This window comes from Mauremys reevesii, linkage group 4 (assembly GCF_016161935.1).
Source record: "Mauremys reevesii isolate NIE-2019 linkage group 4, ASM1616193v1, whole genome shotgun sequence".
Lineage (NCBI taxonomy): Eukaryota > Metazoa > Chordata > Testudines > Geoemydidae > Mauremys > Mauremys reevesii.
Genome location: NC_052626.1, coordinates 6,465,754 through 6,488,482, shown reverse-complemented (window position 1 = coordinate 6,488,482; position 22,729 = coordinate 6,465,754). Strand labels below are relative to the sequence as shown.

General features: G+C 43.0%; 1 protein-coding gene and 1 long non-coding RNA gene across 10 annotated transcripts in view; one reads left to right on the top strand and one right to left on the bottom strand.

The window, feature by feature from the left end:
- Positions 1 to 15,488, top strand: part of LOC120403650 — a 48,990-nt gene extending 33,502 nt beyond the window's left edge. Inside the window, exons 1-4 of one of the 3 annotated variants that reach the window (XR_005597643.1) lie at positions 10,373 to 10,509; positions 12,064 to 12,292; positions 12,632 to 13,259; positions 15,322 to 15,488. This is a non-coding gene — a long non-coding RNA (uncharacterized LOC120403650). Of the gene's footprint in view, positions 1 to 8,877; positions 9,031 to 10,372; positions 10,510 to 12,063; positions 12,293 to 12,631; positions 13,763 to 15,321 lie in introns of those variants that run through there. The other 2 variants (XR_005597644.1, XR_005597642.1) reach the window with 2 other exon arrangements.
- The window catches only part of KLHDC1 (kelch domain containing 1), a 71,008-nt gene that overhangs the window by 25,679 nt on the left and 22,600 nt on the right, over positions 1 to 22,729 (bottom strand). For 6 of the 7 annotated variants that reach the window (XR_005597640.1, XR_005597641.1, XM_039535000.1 and 3 more), the window contains exons 6-8: positions 22,499 to 22,582; positions 17,293 to 17,376; positions 6,604 to 6,662 (exon numbers count right to left, since the gene is read on the bottom strand). Coding sequence is in view for 5 of the 7 variants with exons in the window: in XM_039535000.1 (XP_039390934.1) it covers positions 6,604 to 6,662; positions 17,293 to 17,376; positions 22,499 to 22,582 (227 nt within the window). In the remaining 2 variants the exon portion in view is untranslated. Of the gene's footprint in view, positions 1 to 6,603; positions 6,663 to 14,290; positions 15,112 to 17,292; positions 17,377 to 22,498; positions 22,583 to 22,729 lie in introns of those variants that run through there. The other variant, XM_039534998.1, reaches the window with a different exon arrangement.

Below are 22,729 nucleotides of genomic sequence, written 5' to 3'. Positions count from 1 at the left end.
CCTGTAAAAAGGGTGGTGGTGCCTTTTGAGACCGATGATTTGTTGTGCTGTTGCTAATTTGGCTTGAAAGGACTTTGAACGCTGGACTGTCTCTCTAGCTGAACCTCTCTTAAAACAGACAAACGAATTTTAAAGTGGGGGTTAAAGTCTCTGGCTCTTGACGGCTCCGACCGACTTTCTCTGACTCTGCGGGGATCAGACTCATCCTCTGCAGGCTGGTCAGCAGCCTCCTCTGGCTGTTGCCTGATCCTGCGTCGCGAGCTCGAGTTCTGTGTCGGTGATGAGCTGAAGAAATCAAGAGCCCAGCTGATCATCCGTCCAGTAACACCACCTAGGGGGTTGGGTGGTTCAGGTGTCCCAGAGCAGATCTCCAGTCCTGACAACTTAGGTTCTGGTCTGTCAAGTCCAGTCTGGGTTAGGTCAGAGTCCAGTCCCAGTACAGGTCCCAGTCCAGTCCAGAGTAGGTCAGGTTGTCTCAGGGTCCCAGTCCCAGCCCCAGTCCAGTCTGGAGTCCCCTGGAGTAGGAGAGGTGAGGGAGGGAGGAGGGGGCTACCTCGAGGGGGAAAAGAGGGCTTTACTAGGGGCAACCTAGAGGGAGTAGAGGGCCCTGGGAAAGCAGGGGGTGTTGGGTGGGTGCCCCCAAAAAGAAAATTTGTCTCTAATTAAAAAAAAAAGAAAAATGTTTTTAGCTGGTTGCAGCGCTTGTAAAAAAAAAAAAAAAAAAAAAAAAAAAAAAAAAAAAAAAAAAAAAATCCCAGCATATGCCCCAGAGCCACACTGGTGACGTCTGTCCATCATGTCTGTCTCTGTGTCTGTTTCAGATATAATGCATTATTATGTGCAGCATAATGGTGATAGATGGTATGGGTGTGTGTGGTGTGTGTGTGTGGTGTGTGTGTGTGTGTGTGTGGAAAGAAGAAGCAGTGTCCTAAGGTATACCTCCTGTTATACATGTATGTACATGTACCTAATATGACATGTATGTTCCTAAAACCTGCATATTTTTGGAATATTTAATATATTTAAAATGAAATAAAATCTAAATAATGTCAATTATCTAGTCTTCAATCTAGATAAGATCATCTAGATAAGATCATATTACTCTTAATTAAGGAATTGAATGATCAGTGTGGAATGCTGACACAGTCGAAATAAAGCTAGAAGAATAAAAGAGAGCTAGCTGAGAGAGAAAAGAAAACTGTAAAGCTAGCTCTGCTGTAAAGAAAAAGAACAAAGAAAAATTAAGGCTGTAAAGAAATATAGACAGAGGTAAACAGATTATGAAATAAATAGAGTGAACTGAAACTAAGATTTTGCATGCAAAAGCTGAGCTGTTTGAGATTTAACAGTTAGTAGTGAAATGGATCTGGGAGCTGGTCTCAGGAGGTGAAAAAAAACAAGAGACACTGAAGGAGATTCAGGGGGAAAAAGCTCTGGAGAGAGGGATAGAAGAAAATAGATGGAATATACAGGATAAAATATAAGCTGTATGTATACTAATCTGTATCTGGAATCCTGTATTATGTACAAGATATAACTGGATATGTGTGATATTGAGCTGTGGGGAAGTAGCTTAAGTTTTGGGAAGGTTTGGGGTTTGGTTGGTGTTAGTCATATCTTAGGTCCTGAATCCTTGAGGTAGGTACAGATTTGTGATGGTTTTTGTCATGGATTGGAGGGTGTTGTATTTTTGTGTTTTACCACCTTTATTTTTTTTAGTTTTTGTGTTTGTTTTTTTGTTTTTGTTTGTTTGTTGTTGTTGTGTGTGTATGGGTTGAAAGGCATGATTGCCCAGCTGCAGAGTCTGAGAACAGCTAAGGGTTCTCTGAAAAGTGCAAAGGGCAGGGAAAGAAGGACAGCAGGAAAAAAAACAAATATGTATTTGAGTAGTAGAACTGAGCAATTAAGAAATTAGAAGATAAGTCAGAGGAACTCTCAGACAACATAAGTAGAGTTGCAGGCCCTGGCAGGAACAGCAACAGAGGCCAAGGTTAGACCTTAAAAGGAAGCCTTAAAGCTTTAAAATAGTTAAACTGGTTAAGGTTACAATTTAACTATTGTTGTTAGCATATTAAGTGCGTTTGTGTTTGAACAACTAATAAAAATAAATGTTTGTGGGGTGGCTTGGGAGCAAAATTAAATTTTAAGGTGGGAAGGGTCTTTGTTTTTTAAAAGGTGTTTTTTAAAAGAAAAAAGGAAGGGAAGGGGTTAAAAAGAAAACCTTAAGGAAAAAAAATATAAAAAAAAAAAAAAAAAAAAAAACAAAAAAAAAGAATTGTTATAAAAAAAATAAAAAAAAAAAAAAAAAAAAAGTAAACAAAAAAAAAACAACAAAAAAAAAAAAAAGAAAGAAAAAATAGAACAAGTTGGTGGAGAACAGGAGGTAAGAGTGGAAGAAAGGGGTAAAAGAAGGGAAACACATGGGATAAAAAAGAAGTGGATAATAAAAATAAGGATGAGAGAAAAAGAGAGTAGTGATTTGAGTTGAAAAGTGAAGAAAAGTGAAAAAGTTGAAAATACTTGTTGGAGTTGAAAGAAAAAACTAAAGTTAAAAATGCTAAAATTGGAAATGTGTAATTCTTAAAAATGTTGAAAATAAAAAAAAAATTAATTAAAGAATTTTGTGAATTATTTTAATTAGTTGAGTTATTAAAAATTTAAATCTAAATATATAAAAATTATTAGTAGTTGTATCTTAAAAAGTTATAGTTAGTGATAATGTGGTTAAATCTTATTAGTAAAGTAAGTTTTAAAAAAGTTAGTTGAAAAAAGTAATAAGTGATGAAATTTTGCAAGACAAAGTAAGTCTAGTTCAATGTAAGAAAAGTTGAGAATGAAAGTCTATGAAGTGATGAGTTATATTCCTGAAAAAGCTAAGAATCACATTTTTTTTATATATATTCTGTGCAGGTGATTGATTTTTTTCAGATGATTGTAACTGTTCAGTGATATCAGATTTTCTGTTTTGTAGAGATTCAGTTTCTGTTTGTTGAACAGTTTCAGTTTGTATGTTTTCAATTGTAGCTCATTTAACAGTTTATGTATTTGTTTCTGTGTGTTGGTGTGTTGTGGTCTGTGTTGTTTGTGTTTGTTGTTTGGATGTGTTTAAAATTTCCTGTGGCCAAAGGTGTGTTGTTTAATATTTAAAATTGATATTTTTGCAGAAATTTAAAGATAATAATTAGTGAAAGTTGTTTTGATAATAAGGATTAAAATTAGCATATTAAAAGTCTTAATAATTAAGTTGACTAAAGTTACATGATATTTTGAAGTGGATAAACTTTTGCAATTGTATTTGAATTGAAAGTTTTAACAGGGATTTAAATTTGCATTGTAAATGTCTGTGGACTTGGCTGGGATTGAATGGGATCCCCTCTGATACTACCAGATTTCTTGTTAGGGGGCTGGGGATGGTGGAAAGCTATTGGACTACAGTTTGTATTTATCTACAGTTGGTAAAAACTTAACTCAAAACTTGTAAAAAAATGCCAAAAGTTAAAAAAAAACAAAATTAAAAAAAAAAAGAAAAAAAAAAAAGACTATATGACTAAAAATAAAAATAAAAAAGTATAATAAAAGAATAAGGCTAAAAAAATGTGTTCATTGTTGAAAAATAAGAGGAAAAAGAAAAAGAAAAGTGAGGGAAAGAAGAAAAAAAGAAAAGAAAGGGAAAAAAAAAAACAAGAAAGAGAAAATAAAACTGAGAGAAAAAGTGAAAAGAGCTGCATTAGCCCTATTTCAGGCTGGCCTCTTCTAACAACATTTAAGCACTAAAGAAAAAAAGAGACACAAATAATGTTAGGACACAAAAATAAAGTCTGCAAATCGAAGGGAGCTAAAGTCTGCAAATCACTGACAGGCACTAATGAAATGTGTTAGGTGGAAGACTGAAAAACTGGAGACAGGAAAGAGACTGAGGAACACCAGCTAAAGACTCTTTTGGCTCTGAAACTGGAGGAATCCCTTTATTAAACCAGGTGACCACCAACAGCGTTGTGCAGTGTCAGCAACAGACCATTTGCTGGAAAAAAGGAAGATTTTTGAACCTGGTGTAAAAAACCCTGATTTGACTGGACAAAAAAGAGATTTTATACACTACTGTGAAGAATGTTTGATTTAGATTTTTTGTTTTGTGGTGTTGTAGTATTTTGGGGTTTTTGATATTTTTCCAGGTTGGTTCTTTGGAGTAATTCTTTAAGATGATTTGCACACAGGGCTGCTCAGGTCTGGGCATCAGATAGAAAAGCAGCCAACTAGAGTCAGGTTGTTTCAGGAATTTAGAATGGAAGCCATTTAAGATAGCCTTACACTTATAATACATTTTAAAAAATGCCAAATATAAGGCCACCACTAGTATTTTTTAAGCTAGCCTGTCTACAAAAGGCTGTCAGCTGCTAGCTTAATTTAAAGCTCACCTGTCTTAAAGAGGTTACTGGCCTGACGTTACATTAAGAGATTTTACTGACAGACTCTGTGACCTGGACGTCATTGGGATGAGAGGGACAGGTGGTGGCCCACTGAGGGTGACATCCACTGATGGATGGAGACTGAATCAGACACAGACTGAGTACCACCACAATCTATGGTACCATCTGGATCTGTGGTCAGGGAAACATACTTGTGGTGACTCTGTGTGGTGGTGTGCCTCGTCATAGTGAGTGTGGGCTCGGACCATGGGGAGGATGCATGTGGGGGAGAATTACTCACTGGGACATTTGAGAACCCATACCATGAACCATTAAAATTTATAAACTTACCCCCAAACCAATGAACTTAAACTTGATAGGCATTAATACTAGCGCCTGCAACCAAAGAAAACGTATGAAGTTGTAAGCCCAGCCAGCCGTTTGAATGAAAATGAAAGAGAAATGGTGCTAATGCTTGTGGACAAAGGGGATTAAAAGGCCTGAATGAAAATATAGCAGATAAAACAGGGACAAAATACAAAAGTTACTAAGTTAGCAAAATAAAAGAAGATTGAGATGATAAAAAAATTGGAATTGCATGAGAGCACTGAGAAAGCGAGTTGATGAGAACGAGAGAAAGACCTGAGATAAATTAGGGATTGCAATTCTGGATAGGCAGGTGGGAGGCTGAGTTATAGGTTTGATTAAAAGGCTGGTAGTGGTTTAGAGCTTTGCTTTTGTCTGCCTTTTAGTTTGTAGTTAAAACTAATAAGGTTGAGTGTTTTTTTTGTTTAAAAAAACTCTTTAAGTAATTAATTTAAACGTGTTGAAAGGTTTAAAAAAAGTGTGGTTGTAAAAAGTGTAAAGTTTAGTCTTTAAAAAAAAAGAAAAGGGGTTTGCTTTGTGCAAGAAGTGTGAAGTTAAAGCAATAAAAGGCTGTAAAAGGGAGTAAATAAAAAGGTGGTGAGGACTGGAGCAAGACTGACTGTCTCCAGCTGAGTGAGTGCGCCTTGCTCAAAAGGACGGCGTTTGGGCTTTTGTTGACTGTGTCTCTGCACTGACTGGCTGAACGTCAAATTCTCTCTGTTGTGGATCGTCTCCTGTCAACTGTAAGAGGAATGAGTCCATCACAAGAAGCCCAAAGGCTTAGAATTTGCTACTGTAGGTTACAATAGTGGTGCAAAGCACCAGAGAAAAATTAAATGTTTAAAATAAAATTAAAGAAAAAAGATGATTTGATTGGGAAATTAACCCAAACTGACTAACTAGATGACAAATATCAAAGGAAAAGAAATTTCCACTAAGTGGTAGCAGCAGGCACTGGTTGTTTTGTCTCGCTGCAATGGACAAGAAGGAACTGAGGGGTGATCACAGCTGCTCTGCATTGGATGGTGGTGAGGGGCGCAAAACCATGCAGGTGCAGTAGTGGCCCAAAGGACACTGTTGTTCAAAGATTCTGATCTTGTGCAAAAGACACGTGCACTTAGAGTGGGATCCACATAGACACACACTTGAAAACACTGTATTTCCCTCCCTTGCATGAAATGACAGTTAGGCAACGTAGGGAAGAACAGACACAATGGCCATCAAATGTTTCCTATTTGTCTAAAACAGCTACATGAAAATCAATATAGAAACAGTGACTCCTCTTCTCTAGTGGGTTCTATCATAAATGCTCCCTACCAAGCGTAAAAATAGGAAGCAAAAAAAAATTTGACAAACTTTATCAAAAAGTAAATATTTATGAAAGATTCTTCCCTTGTAAATTCTCCTCTTTGGGGGTTTTCTTAAATGTTTGTCTTGATATACATTAAAACCTTTCCCCAATCTAGACTATAATGAAGAGTCTCATCTACATAACATAAGACCTATAGGGACTGTAATGTTAAAAAGCCATATCGAAGTAAAATTTCAGTATAATCTGTGATAATTTGCCCATATCTAAAAATGAGGCAACTAAATCACTAAGCTGTGCTGAAAATTTGCCTGATAGCATCAGTGGTCCTTGGAGCACAACAGAGAACAGTTTAGTAGCCACTACAAATTAAATTAAATTGAAATAATAATGTAACAGCTGTTGAAATAGTTCAAAACCTCCTGTTCTCTTCCCAGAAAAGCTACTATAATACCATTAACACCTACTGTTAAATAGTTCCAATCTGTTATTTATAACTAAGTGGCACATGGCCAAACTTACCTTCCAGACCAAATCCAAGTGTCTAAATTCAGACAGTGCAAATCATTCATTCTAGTTTGCTAAAACAAAACAACAAACAAAAAACTGCTCAAAAATAGATGTTTTAAATTAGGCATATGATAAAGTAGAGTATTTCAGAGATCTTCCTAGATACTATGTATTTAAGTAACATTCTATTAAAAGAAATTTGTACCCATGTAGCTCAGCACAACAGTCTGAAAATTCCCCAGATCAGAAGAGAGGGTTACTCACCCTGTGTAGTAACTGAGGTTCTTTGAGATGTGTGTCCCTGTGAGTGCTCCACTTCATGTGAGTCTGCTTCTCTGTGCCTGTGATTGGAGATTTTCAGTAGCAGTGCCCATTTGGCTTGCACATGCGCTCCCCCATCTCGCACTGCTTTTGGAGATTATATAGTGCTCTGCGGCCAAACCACCTTCAGTTTCTTCTCTACCGCAGAGTTCATGTCTGAACTCTGAAGTAATGGGGAGGAGGGTGAGTAGTGGAACACCCATAGGGAGACACATCTTGAAGAACCTCAGTTACTGTAAAGGGTGAATACCCCTTTCTTCTTCAAGTAGTGTCCCCTATGGGTGCTCCACTTTAGGTGACTGGAGAGCTGTGCCCCTCGTTGGAAGGATGGGGCTTTGGAGTTGGATTCGTGAGCGAGATAAGACAGTCAGTCATAAGAGAGCATCCGATGTCGAGTCCTGCACAATTGCATAGTGCTCTGTGAATGTATGGGCTGATGCCCAGGTGGCTGCTTTACAAATTTCTGTAATTGGTACATTGTTCAGGAAGGCTATAGAGGTGGAAATTTATCTCGTGGAGTGTGTTCGAGTTCCTGGGAAGGGGGAGGGTTTGCAAATCATACTGACTATAGCAGAGGTGAGTGCAACTGGAAATCCATTTTGAAAGCCTTTGTTTAGATATAGCTGAACCTTTTGATCTTTCAGTAATAGAAAGGAATAATTTTGGCTTATAAGTAACATGTGGAGCATGGACTCCTTTTTATTCCCATGTGGCTTGGGGAAGAATGATGGGAGGTAAATAGCCTGATTCAAGTGGAATGAGGAAGGTATTTTAGGTAGGAACTTTGCATGTGATCATGTGTCTTTATCTTTGAAGAAAATTGTATATAGCGGGTACATCATGAGAGCCACTATTTCCCCCACTCTTCAAGCGGATGTGATGGCTATGAGAGAGGTTATCTTCACAGACAGATGTATGATTGAGCAGGTTGCCATGGGCTCAAAGAGTAAGGCATCGTAGCACCAGATTAAGGTCCCAAGGTGGAGTGGGATCTTGTCAAGGGTAGAGGTTCCAAATACTTGTGAGGAACCGTTTTGTTACAGGCTGGGTAAATACTGAATGTCTGCTAATCTTGCGGTGGAAAGCCATAACAGCTGTGAGATGAACTCTGATTGAACTTGAGGATAGTCCTGATTTTTTTAGTCCTAGGATATAGTTAGGGCCCTACCAAATTTAGGGCCCTGAAAAATGTGTCACACGCTGTGAAATCTGGTCAGTCCCCATGAAATCTGGTCTTTTGTGTGTTTTTACCCTATACTATACAGATTTCACGAGGAGACCAGTGTTTCTCAAATTGGGGGTCCTGACCCAAAAGGGAATTACAAGGGCACTGCAAGGTTATTTTAGGGAGATCGCAGTATTGCCACCCTTACTTCTGCGCTGTCTTAGAGCTGGGTGGCCAGAGAGCGGTGGCTGTTCACAGGCACCCAGCTCTGAAGGCAGTGCCCCACCAGCAGCATTGCAGAAGTAAGGGTGGCAATTCCATACCATGCCACCCTTACTTCTGCGCTGCTGCTGGCGGCGGCACTGCCTTCACAGCTGGGCAGCTGAAGAGCGTCAGCCGCTGGCTGGGATTCCAGCTCTAAAGGCAGAGCCACCAGCAGCAGCAGTGCAGAAGTAAGGGTAGCAATACTGCAACTCCCCCTTACAATACCCTTGCAACGCCCCCCAAACTCCTTTTTGGGTCAGGACCCCTACAGTTACAACACTGTGAAATTTCAGATTCAAATACCTGAAATCATGACATTTATTATTTCAAAAATCCTATGAACATGAAATTGACCAAAATAGACAGTGAATTTGGTAGGGCCCTAGATATAGTCCAGTATCAGTGGTCAGGGTGAGGTGATAGCCAAGGCGTGTCTGCTGGTGCACCAAATGTGGAATCTCTTCCATTTGTGCAGGTAAGTAGACTGCATAGTCAATCTTCTCTGCTATTTAATAGTATCTCCTTTATGTCTTCAGAACAGGTCATCTCAGTATTCTGGAACCATGCAGGAGCCATGCCTTCAGGTGGAGGATCTCTAGATTTGGGTGGTGAGTCTGGCCTGCATCCTGAGACAGGGGATGTGAAACAGGGTGAAGAATGACTGGTGGGTATACTGTCATCTGTAGGAGGTAAGGGACCCATGTTTGTCTGAACCATGTTGGGGCTATCAAGATGACTCTGGCTTGTTCCTCTTTTATTTTGCATATTACTTTGGGTAGTAAGGGGATCGGTGGAAAGGCATACAGCAGATGTGTGTCACATTTGATGAGGAAGGCAACCCCCATAGAACAATAGCTCAGTCCTGCTCTTGAGCAGAAATGTGGGCATTTGATGTTCTCGGGTGTGGCAAAAAGGTCTATACTTGGGAATCCCCAATATCTGAATAGCTTGTATAGGATCATGGTATCTATCTCCTACTCGTGTTCCTGTGAGAAGTTTTTGCTTAGTGTGTCTAGTGTGGTGTTGTAATCTCCTGGTAGGTAAGTCACTGAGATGCTGATGTTGTGGTGAATGCACCAATTTCATAATTTCAGTGCTTCAACCCACAATGATTGTGACCTTGCTCCCCCTTGACGGCTTATGTAAAATATGGAAGCAATGTTGTCGGTGATTAACCTTATGTCCTTGTTTCTGACCAGTGATAAAAATTGTGAACATGCATTCCAGACTTCTTGGAGTTGCAGTAGGGTGATGTATAAAGCTGACTTGAAGTTGCCCTGTACTCTGTAATTTTGCAAACGTGCTCCTCAACCCAACAGAGACGTATCTGTTGTCAGTATTTGTGACAGAGGTGGTTCTGTGACAAATACACTTTGTGGGGCTTTGTCCACCAGTCTAGTGAGCTTTTGACTGGCATTGAAAGACACTTGTTCAAATTGTGTCTGTGCATACTGTATACTGTCCTGAACCACTCGTGAAGGCAGCGCATACGTAGTCTGGCGGGGGACAGATAGCTCAGTGGTTTGAGCATTGGCCTGCTAAACCCAGGGTTATGAGTTCAATCCTTGTGGGGGCCATTTAGGGATCTGGAGCAAAAATCTGCTGGGGATAGGTCCTGCTTTGAGCAGGGAGTTGGACTAGATGATCTCCTGAGGTCCCTCCCAACCCTGAGGTCCCTTACAACAAAGGTGGTCACTGCCATATGTCCTAGTTGTAAGCATGTTCTGGCTGATACCTGTGGGCTGGTCTGCACTGTAGAGATCAAATTGATTGGGGGTGGGGGGTAAATCTGTGAGTGTGACGGGGTGGACTAGGGCCTGAGGCCTCCTGCTGGAGGCCTCACAGTCCTGCCACACCTCCCCCCACCCCAAAAAGGGCAGTGGATAGAGTCCTCCAAACTGCCTAGAATGGCTGTGTGGGATGCAGCCAATCAGAAGGGGCTGCAGGGAGCAGCCAATCAGGGCCCAGCAGGCTAGTATAAAAAGAGCTGCAGGGTCAGAGTGAGTTCAGTTCCTGGAGTTGGAGAAGTGTGGTGTGCCTGGCTGGCTGAGGGAGCTACAGGACCTTGAACAGAGCAGTGCTATCAAAAGATGTGGGAGGGGAGCAAGACGGCATTCTGGGCTGGCTTCTGGGACTCAACCAGGACAACGCCCTGAGATAATGGTGAAGTATGTGCTGGGGCCATGGGAAGTGGCCCAGGGAATTGTAGCAGTGATGCAGTTTATTTAAAGGAATACAGTGGATGGCTGCTATCTATAAGGTCCCTGGGCTGGGATCTGGAGTAGTGGATGGGCCCGCATGTTCCCCCTGCCACCACCATTAGCCACTGGGGAAGTGGCCTGGACTGTTGATGCACCCCAGAAGGGGGAACTGAATTATTTTAGTGCTCCAGCAGGAGAGCCGGGTCCAGAAGAGCCCCAAGAGGGTGAAAACGTTGCCTCCAGGGAGGGAACGCTGGGGCATGGTTCTATGCCAGAGCAGGGACAATTTGAGAGAGTATAGAAGGGGCTGAGACAGAGTTTGAACCAGAGTACTATGATTAGCCCTGCTAGACTGACTGAAGAGCAAGCCCAAGGAAAGGGCTGCAGGTAAAGAGATGTTACAGAGGGCACTGAGAGAGGCCCCTGTTGGACTTGTACCCCGGAAGGGGTTTGCTTTTTATTTCAAATACAGACTATGTGTGACTTGGCTGGAGAGCTCAGTTGCTGAAGACTCACTGCAAGGCATGCAGAAAGGGTGGGCACATGCACTCCGCCAAGGGGGGGTGCTTGCAAGAAGTGAGTGCCACCCTGTTACAATTGGCAATGAGGCTCTGGCCTCTACTGCACTGAGGTAGGCCCCAATAAATTCTAGGTGCTGTTTAGGTATCAGTATTGATTTTGGAATGTTTGGTTGGAGGCCTGCTTGTGAGGAAAGGGCCATTGTCCTTTGTGTTGCTGCTATGACATCTTCTCAAGAGGGGGCTTTGAATAAACAAAACATTCAAGTATGGGAATATCATAATTCCCTGTTTGCAGAAGTGCACGGAGAACACTCTGGGTGCCACATAAAGGCCAAACAGAAGTACCTTGTACTGGTAGTGATCCTGCTCCAGAACAAATCTGAGGAATCTCCTGTTTGATGGATGTATGGTGATGTGGAAATACGCATATTGGAGGTTGAGGGTTAAAAACCAATCCCGTTCCAGTGCTAGGATTATTGTTGCTAATGTGACCATCCTGAATTGATGTACTTTGATGAGTTTCTCAAATCTAGAATGGGTCTCCACTGACCGTTCTTTCTCGGGATAGGAAGTAGTTGGAATAAAAGCCTATCCCTCTGTGTTGTATCAGAACAGGTTCAACAGCACCCAAGTGCAGGAGGTGGTTTATTTCCTTCCATAAAAGGTTCTAATGAGAAAGGTCCCTGAAGTAGGATGGGGAGAGATGGTGGGAAGGAGGGAAGGAAATAAATTTAACTGAGTACCTGGTGTTGATAATTTCTAACATACACTTATCTGAGGTGATACTCTGCCATATGGGGTAGAACGGGGTCAGGCAGTCTCCAAACTGATGGTGGTTGCAGCAGATGGGACTGGGGAAAGCAGTGGAGATGAGATGGAGGTGGCCTACATTTCGTAACCCTCTATCTTTGCAAATCATATGGTCTCTGCGGAGGAATGTATGGAGCAGGTCTCTATCACTGTGCAGAATGGTATTTATTTGGGCTTCTCTTTTGCGCAGGCGTGTAGCTACGTAAAGACTGAATCCTTTAAGGAATGAAGGGATCCATCCATCTTGTCCATGGTTTCGATTCTTCAAAGGGAAGATCTTCAGCCATAGATTGTATCTCTTCAGGAAATCCTGAGAAGTGAAGCCATGACAGCCTTCACATAACTACAACTGGAGACATCTATTGGGAAGCTCTGTCGGCTGTGTCTAAGGAAGCTTGTAAGGCCATCCTAGCCAGAAGGTGACCTTCAAGATAATTGCCTAGAATTGTTGTCCCCTCCACCCCTTCTCAAAGATAACTAAATTTATTGAGTCATATTTGAATAGTTGGTGTAACTGAATTTGGCCATCAGTGCTTCATAATTGGCAATTTAAAATTGCAGAGTCGCTGATAAGTAGGCCTTGTACCCAAAATGGTCTAACCGTTTCCAATCTTTATCATACGGGGTACTTCTAGTATGGATGTTGCCTGCTCCACTCATTCACTGCCTTGACCACCAACTAATTTGGAGAGGGATGTGAAAATAGAAACTCCGTTTCCTTAGAGGAGACATAATACTTTTTGTCTGTTCTTTTGCAGGTGGGTGGTACTATGGCAGATGTCTGCTAGACAGCCTTAACTGGGTCCATCAGAGCCTCATTTATGGGGAGTGCAATTTTTGATGAGGTTGATGTTTGGAGTATATCCAGTAACTTATGTTGAGACTCTATAACTTCTTCCAAAGATATGTGTAGTGAGTCTGCAATTCTCTCAAATAGTTCTTGGAATTAATTAAAATCATTGGCTGTTGGTGGAGAAGGCATGATAGTATTTCTCCCGGACAAGGCTGATTGGTCGGATGGCTTCCTGATCGATCCTCTCCCCCTGGTCCTCAAAAGTCTTCTCCTGAGGTTGCCTGTATGTAACCCATGGATCCCAATAAGGCCATTGTTGTCAGAATGGCATGTGTGGCATCCATGTATGTCTGTACCATCTATGTACATAACCCTCAGGCTGAAATCTGGTCTTTACCAATGGGTCTGGTCTAGCAGTTGTCTGAGGTGGGAAGAGGAGTATTGATGAGAAAGAAGTAAATGTCCTTTTCCTCATCATCGTCCTCCTCACTAGATAAGGGAGAAGATCTGGATGGTGGTATTGAATGTGACAGTGCCGAGCTCACTGGGGATGCGATGTGTACCAGAGCAATATCGGTACCGAGGAGATTCGGGTATTTCAGATACCAATAAGTTGTAGCCTTTTATTTTATTTTATTTCAAGTGAATTTTGTAATGTGGTATTACACCACCCTGGATTCTGCTCTGGTGGCTACAGTTTCAAGCTCAGAGTGAAAGTCACCTCTGCTACTTGTTTTGGACTTTAAGTCTCTAGGAACACATAAAGACCAAGGATAGTGACACTCATACATTTACAAGTACAAGGTTTAGTCTGTGTTTCAAGTTTTATTAAAGTTATGATTATCCAAGCATATAGAAATCCTATAAAGACCTATGCACAAGTTACAAATATACATCCTTAACGATATTCTTAAGCTCTGGTGGCTGCCTTGCCAATTGATTATCAGTAGAAGGATGGTTCCTGCTAGAGTTTTCCCATAAGGAACTCAACTTTCCCAATTTGGGCACCCTCTTTTTATAATGTGATTCTGACTATATCTCATTAGCATTTATGGATATAGTGCACCCTGCAATTAGGGCACGTGTTAGAAAAATGTGACTACCAGGTATCTTGTAAGCAAAAAATTACTCTTATTGTTACTTTTTTGCAATACCATCCATACACATATCTTTTCCAGTAGCGTAGCTGGCGGGGTTCAGTGGAAGCAGCTGCTTCCTCTCAGGCCAGCAGGTGCGGAAGTGGTGCCTGCCAGCCGGCGCTACCAGCCGCAGGGCTGGAGGAGCCACGGGGTGGCAGCAGCAGCCCGGTGCGGAAGTGGCGCCTGCCGGCCGGCACTGCCAACCACACAGCTGGAGGAGCCGCGGGGCGGCAGCCCGGCGCGGAAGCGGTGCCTGCTGGTCGGCGCTGCCAGTCACACGGCTGGAGGACCGCGGGGCGGCAGCAGCAGCCTGGCGCAGAAGAGGTGCCTGCCGCCCCACGGCTTCTCCGGCCATGTGGCTGTCAGTGCCGGCCGGCAGGCGCCGCTTCCGCGCCGGGCTGCTGCCCCGTGCAGCCGAGCGCTGGGACAGGAGCTGGGGACAGGCGGCAGCGCAGGAGGGAAGGTGAGTGTGTGTGTGTGGGGGGGAATCTGGTCTGGGGGTGTAGCCAGAGGAGGAGCCAAGGGGGGGCACCTTTTTATGTTTTTTGCTCCCCCTATACTGAAAACCTGGCTACGCCACTGATCTTTTCCTGTAATCTTGTAGCATTGGGTCGTTCTTTTGTCACTTATTTATGTTAAGCCTTTCTTAAGCCTATGGTCTAGTATGGCTAAGCTAAAATCCTACAGGCCTCAGCCTGTGCGCCTTGTGTTTCAGCCCTAGTTACTCAGATACATATTATATACTTATCCCTTCTGGCTACCAATCAATCTTATATTTCTATAATCCTACAATTTAAATCTATTGAGAATACAATGATTATATATGACATAGCATGTTAATCATAACATCACACAATAAATGAATGATAAAATGAACTAATTGGCTATAAAGTCCTTCTGAAAACAGAATTCTTGTGGTACCACAGGGAGACATCAGCAGTTGTACCACTCTAGTTGAAGTGGTTGTCAGTGCCAATGGGGCTCTGTGCTCCGCTGAGGGATTGGTAAATTGTTGTGGTGCCAATCTGCTTGGTGCTGCATGTCTGAGTGGCTCAGTCAATACCGGCATGGAAGAGCTAGGCTTATCTCTGCCACTCCTTTCTGAGCCCACCCTCTTAGGGTCCTTGGCTTTAATGGTACCAGCGATACCTGAGGATCCCACCGACTCAAAGGTGTTCAACCTTGCTCTGGCCAGTACTGATGTCATCAAGCATGCTGGGGATCTTTTCTTTTTAGCAAGTTCCCTGGTAGAAGAGGTTGTTGTCCTCTTCTTGGTGGCCTTTTGCAAGGATTGCAGCAGTTTCCTCTGTAAGGGAAGCAGGGAATGTTTCTCTGAACCTGTCGTTGGGGTCAACCGGGACCAGTGCTCAGAGGGAGTCTCTGGGCCCGGATTAGAAGCTGGATGCAGCGAGCTCTCCATCATGGTAAATTTTAACTTGAACACTTTGACTTTTCTGCTGCATACCTTGAGGTTGAGGCAATGTATATACTTTTGTGGTGTGTGTGCCTCTCCTAGACAGCGGATGCATCAAGAGCACCCATCACTGATGGGGACAGCCTCCCGGCAAGAGAGACACTGTCTGAATTTGGAGCATCTGGGCATGTCCCTCTTTCCCGGTATCTTTCGCTAATGGGAAGGAGCACTGCGGAGAAAACTACACTACTCTACAGATAACAGATTCTTAGCAGAATTTTTTTTTTAAAACAAGAAATAAATGAGGGAAGAGCATAGTTCTAACAAACTCTATCACTACAACAATAACAACACTAAAGAACAACACTAAATAGGCTCTGCTGAGAACTGTCTCAGGCCAAGGGCAGTAGAGAAAGAAGGAACTGAAGGCAGTTTGGCCACATGGTGCTATATAGCCACCAAAAGCAGCACGAAATGCGGCATGTGCAGTCCAAACAGGCACAGCTACCAAAAATCTCTGATCACAGGCACAGGGATGTAGACTCACCTAAAGTGGAGCACCCATATGAGATACTACTTGAAGAAGCAGCATTTATCTTTTGTAAAAAGAGTCTATTTGAAAATAAACTACTGACACTTGCCTCCTTCCTAGAAAGTTTTATGATAATAGCAAGATGGGGCCAGTTTCCTACTTCTTTGAGTAGTGTTTTAAGTTCATTATTTAAAAAATTATTTAAGTATTATCCATAATAGCTGCAGTAAGTGTTACAATATAGGTAGCATTCTGCATATAATTTAATTTTACTTTTTTTTTTCTCATTTTGGCCAGATCTATTGATTTACTACCTATTTAGGCCCAGATTTAAGGTGCCTAAATACCTTTAAAAATATGGCACTTGCTGACTCCTGCTCTCTGGAATGTCCTGGAATGCATTATATTGGGGGGAGAGAGAGAGAGAGAAGAAAGGGGAACGATTGGTAATATCCTATATTTCTTCTTTGTTTAGATGAGACAGCACATAAAAACATCAAAACCACTAAATTAAAAATGTACCACTTGCTATTATTTCATCCACTGAAATAGAAAAAATAAGTGGTTTGATCATATAAGCCCTTCAAGGTGTGTTTAGCACAGAATACAAATAAACATTCTGCCACTTACTTGAAGCTTACCTACCGTAAATCATACTTTAGCAGAACTTCTTTAAAAGCAAAGCTAATGGAGCTTACACACAGCTTGCCAATTTTATTGGGTTTATGACCATTTTATGGATACCTTATCTATCCTTATAAGACAACAAATACATATTTTTGTCATTAACTTTGATATGCCTTGTGTCCTGGATTCATCTGAAGATGTGATCAATACCATTTGCACGTCAATGGACTGAGTTATTCTCCCAATATGTGACACTTATCTTACTGCTGAAAGTAACATTATTGCTTGAATTTGAGACTTTTAAAAATATTTAGTTTGGCTAATTGCCATGTGGTGTTTTAGCTCTAGCTCTGTTATACTGTTTCAATACATATGTACAAAAAGCTCTTTGGTTGGATTCTTCTTTGAATTTACTAATAAATATGCAAAACACAGAAAAAATACTTTATGAGCTAAAGACAAAAGACTCCATTGAAACAGAAATGAACATAATTTAGGGCTAAATTATGGCATTTAGCCACAACTCTAAGCAGGAAGTAGTGCAGACCTAACAGTCACACTGCCCTAAAAGTATACTACATGCTTCTCTGGGTGTGCCCCGCTCTATGGCCAGCCATCTTTGTAGACCAGTGTGGAGTGTTGTATGACCAGGGCCTACCACTTGCCTGCTCTTTTTTGGGCAATTTGTGCTTCAACCCTTAGGGTTGCATAGAAGAAGCAGATTGTCCATAGCCTATTTGCAGGTGCACAAGGAGCTAAAAAGACATCTTGGGACTTCTCTCCCTGAACATATGGGTTAGGAGCAAAGACATTTTGGGCTCTATTGGTACTGCATAAATAAATTGCTTTCAGTAAGTACTGTAATTAGCAAAAAATATTGTTGCCAATAAAATATTCATTAAATAACTACTAACCAGCACTCGTCCTCCAAAGATGTAACCCTTATTTCCCAGCAAAGCACATGTATGAGCTGCTCGAGGCTGAGGTGGAACTCCACCCTGAAAGTACCAATACAAGATTTTTTAGAACATTAATCTATACAGTGTCAGTAAATGTCTAACTGCAAGTCAATAAAACATGAAATGCAATGGTAAAGTTGAAATGTACCCCATATCTTCCACTATGAAGGCAAAATTGCAAATGTGCAAAACAATTTGAGGGAACACCCAAAACTCCCAAAGCATTAGATGACACATGGTATAGTACAGTTCAGCCTTAACTAAATTCCCATGCATTTTGGTGTTCAATTTATTCTCTCAGCACCTGATTTACCAATGCTTAATTCCAGTTTTACACCAGTGAGCTCCACTGATTTCTAGAGCTTCATCAATGTAAAACTACAGTAATACTGGTGGAAGAGTCCTCTAGGGCCTGTTTTTCAGAGGCGCAAACCACATGTGGTCACCTGTGAGGGTGGGGGGAAGCAGTAGCACTTAAAATGCAGGAATTTTGTAGAGGGTTTAACAAAACTTTGACTACTCAAACCTATGGAGTCGGTTCATGATCAGGATTTATGGCAGGCCTGCACAACTCGTAAAGCGACGAGGGCCACATTACTCCAAAGAAAACAGCCGAGGGCCGAAACCTCCAGGCCCCGCAGAAACACCCCGCCCCAGGGCCGCCCTGCCCTGTGGAAACAAACCCTCCTTCCCCAGCGCCGCCCCACCAAAACAGCTGTGGGCCAAAAAGGAAGGTTGGGGATGGGGAGATGATACTTTATTTTAAATCAACCAGGGGCTGAAGAGGTGGCTCGGAGCCCTCAGGGGCAAATTAAAGGGCCCGGGGCTCTGGCGGCTGGGGGAACCCGGCAGGGCCAGCTCTAGGTTTTTTGCTGCCCCAAGCAAAAAAAATTGGCTGCCCCCTGTCCCAGCCCTGGGCTCCCCCCTGCACCTCCCTGCTGCCCCAGTCCTGGGCTCTCCCCCCACCCACCCACACACACCCCCTGCCACCCCAGCACTGGGCTTCCCCACCAGTGCCCTCCCTCCACCCTGCTGCTGCCCCAGCCCTGGGCTCCCCTCCACCAGTGCCCCCCCACACCTCCTGCTGCCCCAGCTCTGGGTCACTGGTAACTCGCTTCCAGGGCAGGTCATTCAGCAGGAATTTTGGATGTGCACAAAACAGACAGGATTGGTTCCCATATGGTTACAGAGCTGCAGTAAAGTGGAACAATTTTCAGCTTGCGTGACTGGAGGATATCTGGATGCATATTATAAGACTGTCCTCCATAAATGAGGAAAAGTTGAGGTGCCTTTATTATTCTTTTGTTCCATTATTTCTTTTTATGGGGAATTTGCCAATGCAATATCACTGGCTTCCTTTTAAACAAACAAAAAGGCAATGGCTGTTGAAAATAACAATTCCAGTCCTAATAAGCATTTCTTGCTCAATTTTATCCTACTTTTTCTACAGCAAGTTACAATGGATCAGTATATTTGATTTGGGAGAAATGAAGTAACAGCTGCCGAAACTGAGCTTGAGCACTCCTGAGTTTTGAGGTGTTCAACTATGGAAGGCAGGTGCTGGGGGTGTGTGGGGGGGGCTTGTGCTCCACAGGGGAGCATGGCAGCAGCATGTCTGGAGCTGCGTGGAGCCAGACACGCTGGTCTGAGTGGCACGGTAAGGGGGCTGGGGTTGGAGAAGGGGTAGGGGTTCCGGGGCAGTCAAGGGACAGGGAGCAGGGGGGTTGGATGGGGCGGAGGTTCGGGGGGGGCAGTCAGGGGACAGGCAGCAGTTGGATAGGCATGGGAGTCCCAGGGGTTTATCAGGGGACAGGTAGGGGGTGGGGTCCTGGGGAAAGGTGGGGGTCTCAGGAGGGGCAGTTGGGGACCAGGAGAAGGGAAGCTTAAATAGGGTCTGGGGTCTCAAGGGGCAGTTAGGGGCAAGGGTCTCGGGAGAGGGCAATTGGGGGACAAGGAGCAGCGGTGCTTAGATAGGGGGTGGGGGTCCTGGGGGGCAGGGCTCCAGGGAGGGGGCAATCAGCGGCCGCGGGCAGGGATTCAAAGGGCTCTGGGCTGCCGGTCGCTACGAGGAGCCCTGAGCTCTTTAAATCCCAGCCACGGCCCCGCCACCGGAGCCGCAGCCGGGATTCAAAGGGCTCTGGGGTGCCTGAAGCCGCGGGGAGCTCTGAGCCCTTTAAATCCCAGCCGCGGCTGGGAATCTCTGCGGGCAGACCAGAGCCATTTGATTCCCGGCCGCGGATGGGATTTAAAGGGCTCTGGGCTCCCTGCCGCTGCAGGTAGCCCAGAGCCCTTTGATTACCGTCCGCGGATGGGATTTAAAGGGCTCTGGGCTCCCTGCCCCTGCGGGCAGCCCAGAGCCCTCTGACTCCCCGCCACAGCTGGGATTCAAAGGGCTCTGGGCTGCCCGCAGAGCGCCGTGTGCAGGGGATTTAGAATCCCCCCGTGGGCCGCACAGTGAGGCTCCGCGGGCCGCATGCTGTGCAGGCCTGATTTATGGTAACTCCTGGGGATAAATTTTAGACAGTAGCGTCCCCTTCTTATGCTTAAAGATCTTGTATGTTGTGTAGGTTATTTGTTTGAAAAAAAATATCCCCATGATGTAATATTGAGAAATAATAATAATGAATACCTAGCTCTTATATAATACACTTCATTCATAAATTTCACTGCTTTACAAAAATCAAACTCTTAAACTTTGTATGTAGTATCCAATCACTTGATGCCAGCAGGAATTTTCCCTATGTAAACTAAAAATAGGGATTGCAAGACTGGGGCCTTAGCTTTTAATGGAACTTTTCACTTGATGTTTGGTTTAAGAATTTTATAGAATCATAGGAAGTCACATAAAAGAAACATGAAAGTGTCAAACAATCTTATTATGTTATAATTCTTCCACTGAGATCTTAATGGAGTCTGTGTAATCTTACCAGAATTTTATGAGGCTTTACATTATGCTATAATAATAATATATAAAAATGTTTGCACTACAGTTTTATTGAGAGCTCACTGAGAATATATGCCATCATTGAAACAATATTAATATAAAAGAATTTCTTATATGCAAGACATCAGTTACTGCACCTGTTCACACTGTTAAAATAAATGGTAGTCTTTCTCAGCATTAAACCCTTGACGCAACAGAGTTATGAAACACAGCAACTGCATCTGCACAGTAATGACTAGAAACCCAATTTTGCAATTGGATCTGCATGGATGGAACCTGTGCCTGCTGGATCCCCCACTGAAGTCAATGGAATGCAACATGAGTTCAGGAGTCCATTAACGGGGATCTGATTGCAAGATCATAGGAATGGCCATAATGGATCATGCTTGTGGTCCATCTTGTCCAGCACCCTGTTTCCAACATCAGATGACTCAGAGGAAAATGCAGGTAGGTAGATATGTGGTGATCCTAATCCTTGATAGTTAGATTGGCTTAAACCCTCATTTCAGGGTTCATCTCCCTTCCAATACTCTTTTTGTCAGTATTAACTACTGTAACTCTGGATATTCTTGTTATCCAGTCCCTCTTTGAATTTTACTACGTTCTTGGCATCAACAACATCCAGTAGCAATTAATCATAGAATCATAGAATATCAGGGTTGGAAGGGACCTCAGGAGGTCATCTAGTCCAACTCCCTGCTCAAAGCAGGACCAATTCCCAACTAAATCATCCCAGCCAGGGCTTTGTCAAGCCTGACCTTAAAAACCTCTAAGGAAGGAGATTCCACCACCTCCCTAGGTAACCCATTCCAGTGCTTCACCACTCTCTGAGTGAAAAAGTTTTTCCTAATATCCAATCTAAACCTCCCCCACTGCAACTTGAGACCATTCCTCCTTGTTCTGTTATCAGGTACCATTGAGAACAGTCTAGATCCATCCTCTTTCGAACCCCCTTTCAGGTAGTTGAAAGCAGCTATCAAATCCCCCCTCATTCTTCTCTTCTGCAGACTAAATAATCCCAGTTCCCTCAGCCTCTCCTCATAAGTCATGTGCTCCAACCCCCTAATCATTTTTGTTGCCCTCCGCTGGACTCTTTCCAATTTTTCCACATCCTTCTTGTAGTGTGGGGCCCAAAACTGGATACAGTACTCCAGATGAGGCCTCACCAATGTCGAATAAAGGGGAATGATCACATCCCTCGATCTGCTGGCAATGCCCCTACTTATACAGCCCAAAATGCCATTAGCCTTCTTGGCAACAAGGGCACACTGTTGACTCATATCCAGCTTCTCGTCCACTGTAACCCCTAGGTCCTTTTCTGAAGAACTGCTTCCTAGCCATTCGGTCCCTAGTCTGTAACAGTGAATGGGATTCTCCCATCCTAAGTGCAGGACTCTGCACTTGTCTTTGTTGAACCTCATCAGGTTTCTTTTGGCCCAGTCCTCTAATTTGTCTAGGTCCCTCTGTATCCTATCCTTACCCTCCAGCGTATCTACAACTCCTCCAAGTTTAGTGTCATCTGCAAACTTGCTGGGAGTGCAGTCCACGCCATCCTCCAGATCATTAATGAAGATGTTGAACAAAACTGGCCCCAAGACCAACCCTTGGGTCACTCCACTTGAAACCAGCTGCCAACTAGACAGGAAGCCATTGATCACTACCCGTTGAGCCCGACGATCTAGCCAGCTTTCAATCCACCTTATAGTCCAATCATCCAGCCCATACTTCTTTAACTTGCTGGCAAGAATACTATGGGAGACCATATCAAAAGCTTTGCTAAAGTCAAGGAATAACACATCCACTGCTTTCCCCTCATCCACAGACCCAGTTATCTCCTCATAGAAGGCAACCAGGTTAGTCAGGCATGACTTGCCCTTGGTGAATTCATGCTTACTGTTCCTGATCACTTTCCTCTCCTCTAAGTGCTTCAGAATTGATTCCTTGAGGACCTGCTCCATGATTACTTCCAGTCTAATTACTTCTTGTGTGGAAAAACGGTTTTGAATTTGCCACTTTTTAGTTTCATTTAATGTTCCCTTTCTCTTGTGTTATGAGATAGGGAGAACATAAAAATGAACTCGTGTTATGAGCCTGAGAAATGCCAAACATGTTCAAAATAGTTCTCCCTGACATCAGTCTCTAGAGTACAGTTATTATTCAATATGTGGTGGAGTTACAAAAATATACAGAATGATTAAAGTTTTAAAAAATACTCACTCTAATTGTTGGTTGAAACCAAGTTTGTGTGTTTGTATCAAAAGCATGAACATCGTTATGCCATCCCCAAAATATCTGCCCTTCCTAAAAAGAAGAGTGAAATATCTAAAATTATATTTTTTCATTTACTTCATCTCATAATCCTTTCGTTTTATCAAAAAGAATTAGGCATAAAAGTGATAAATTATTTTCTGTATTTAATCAGAGTAAGTACAGGCATGCACTAATTTT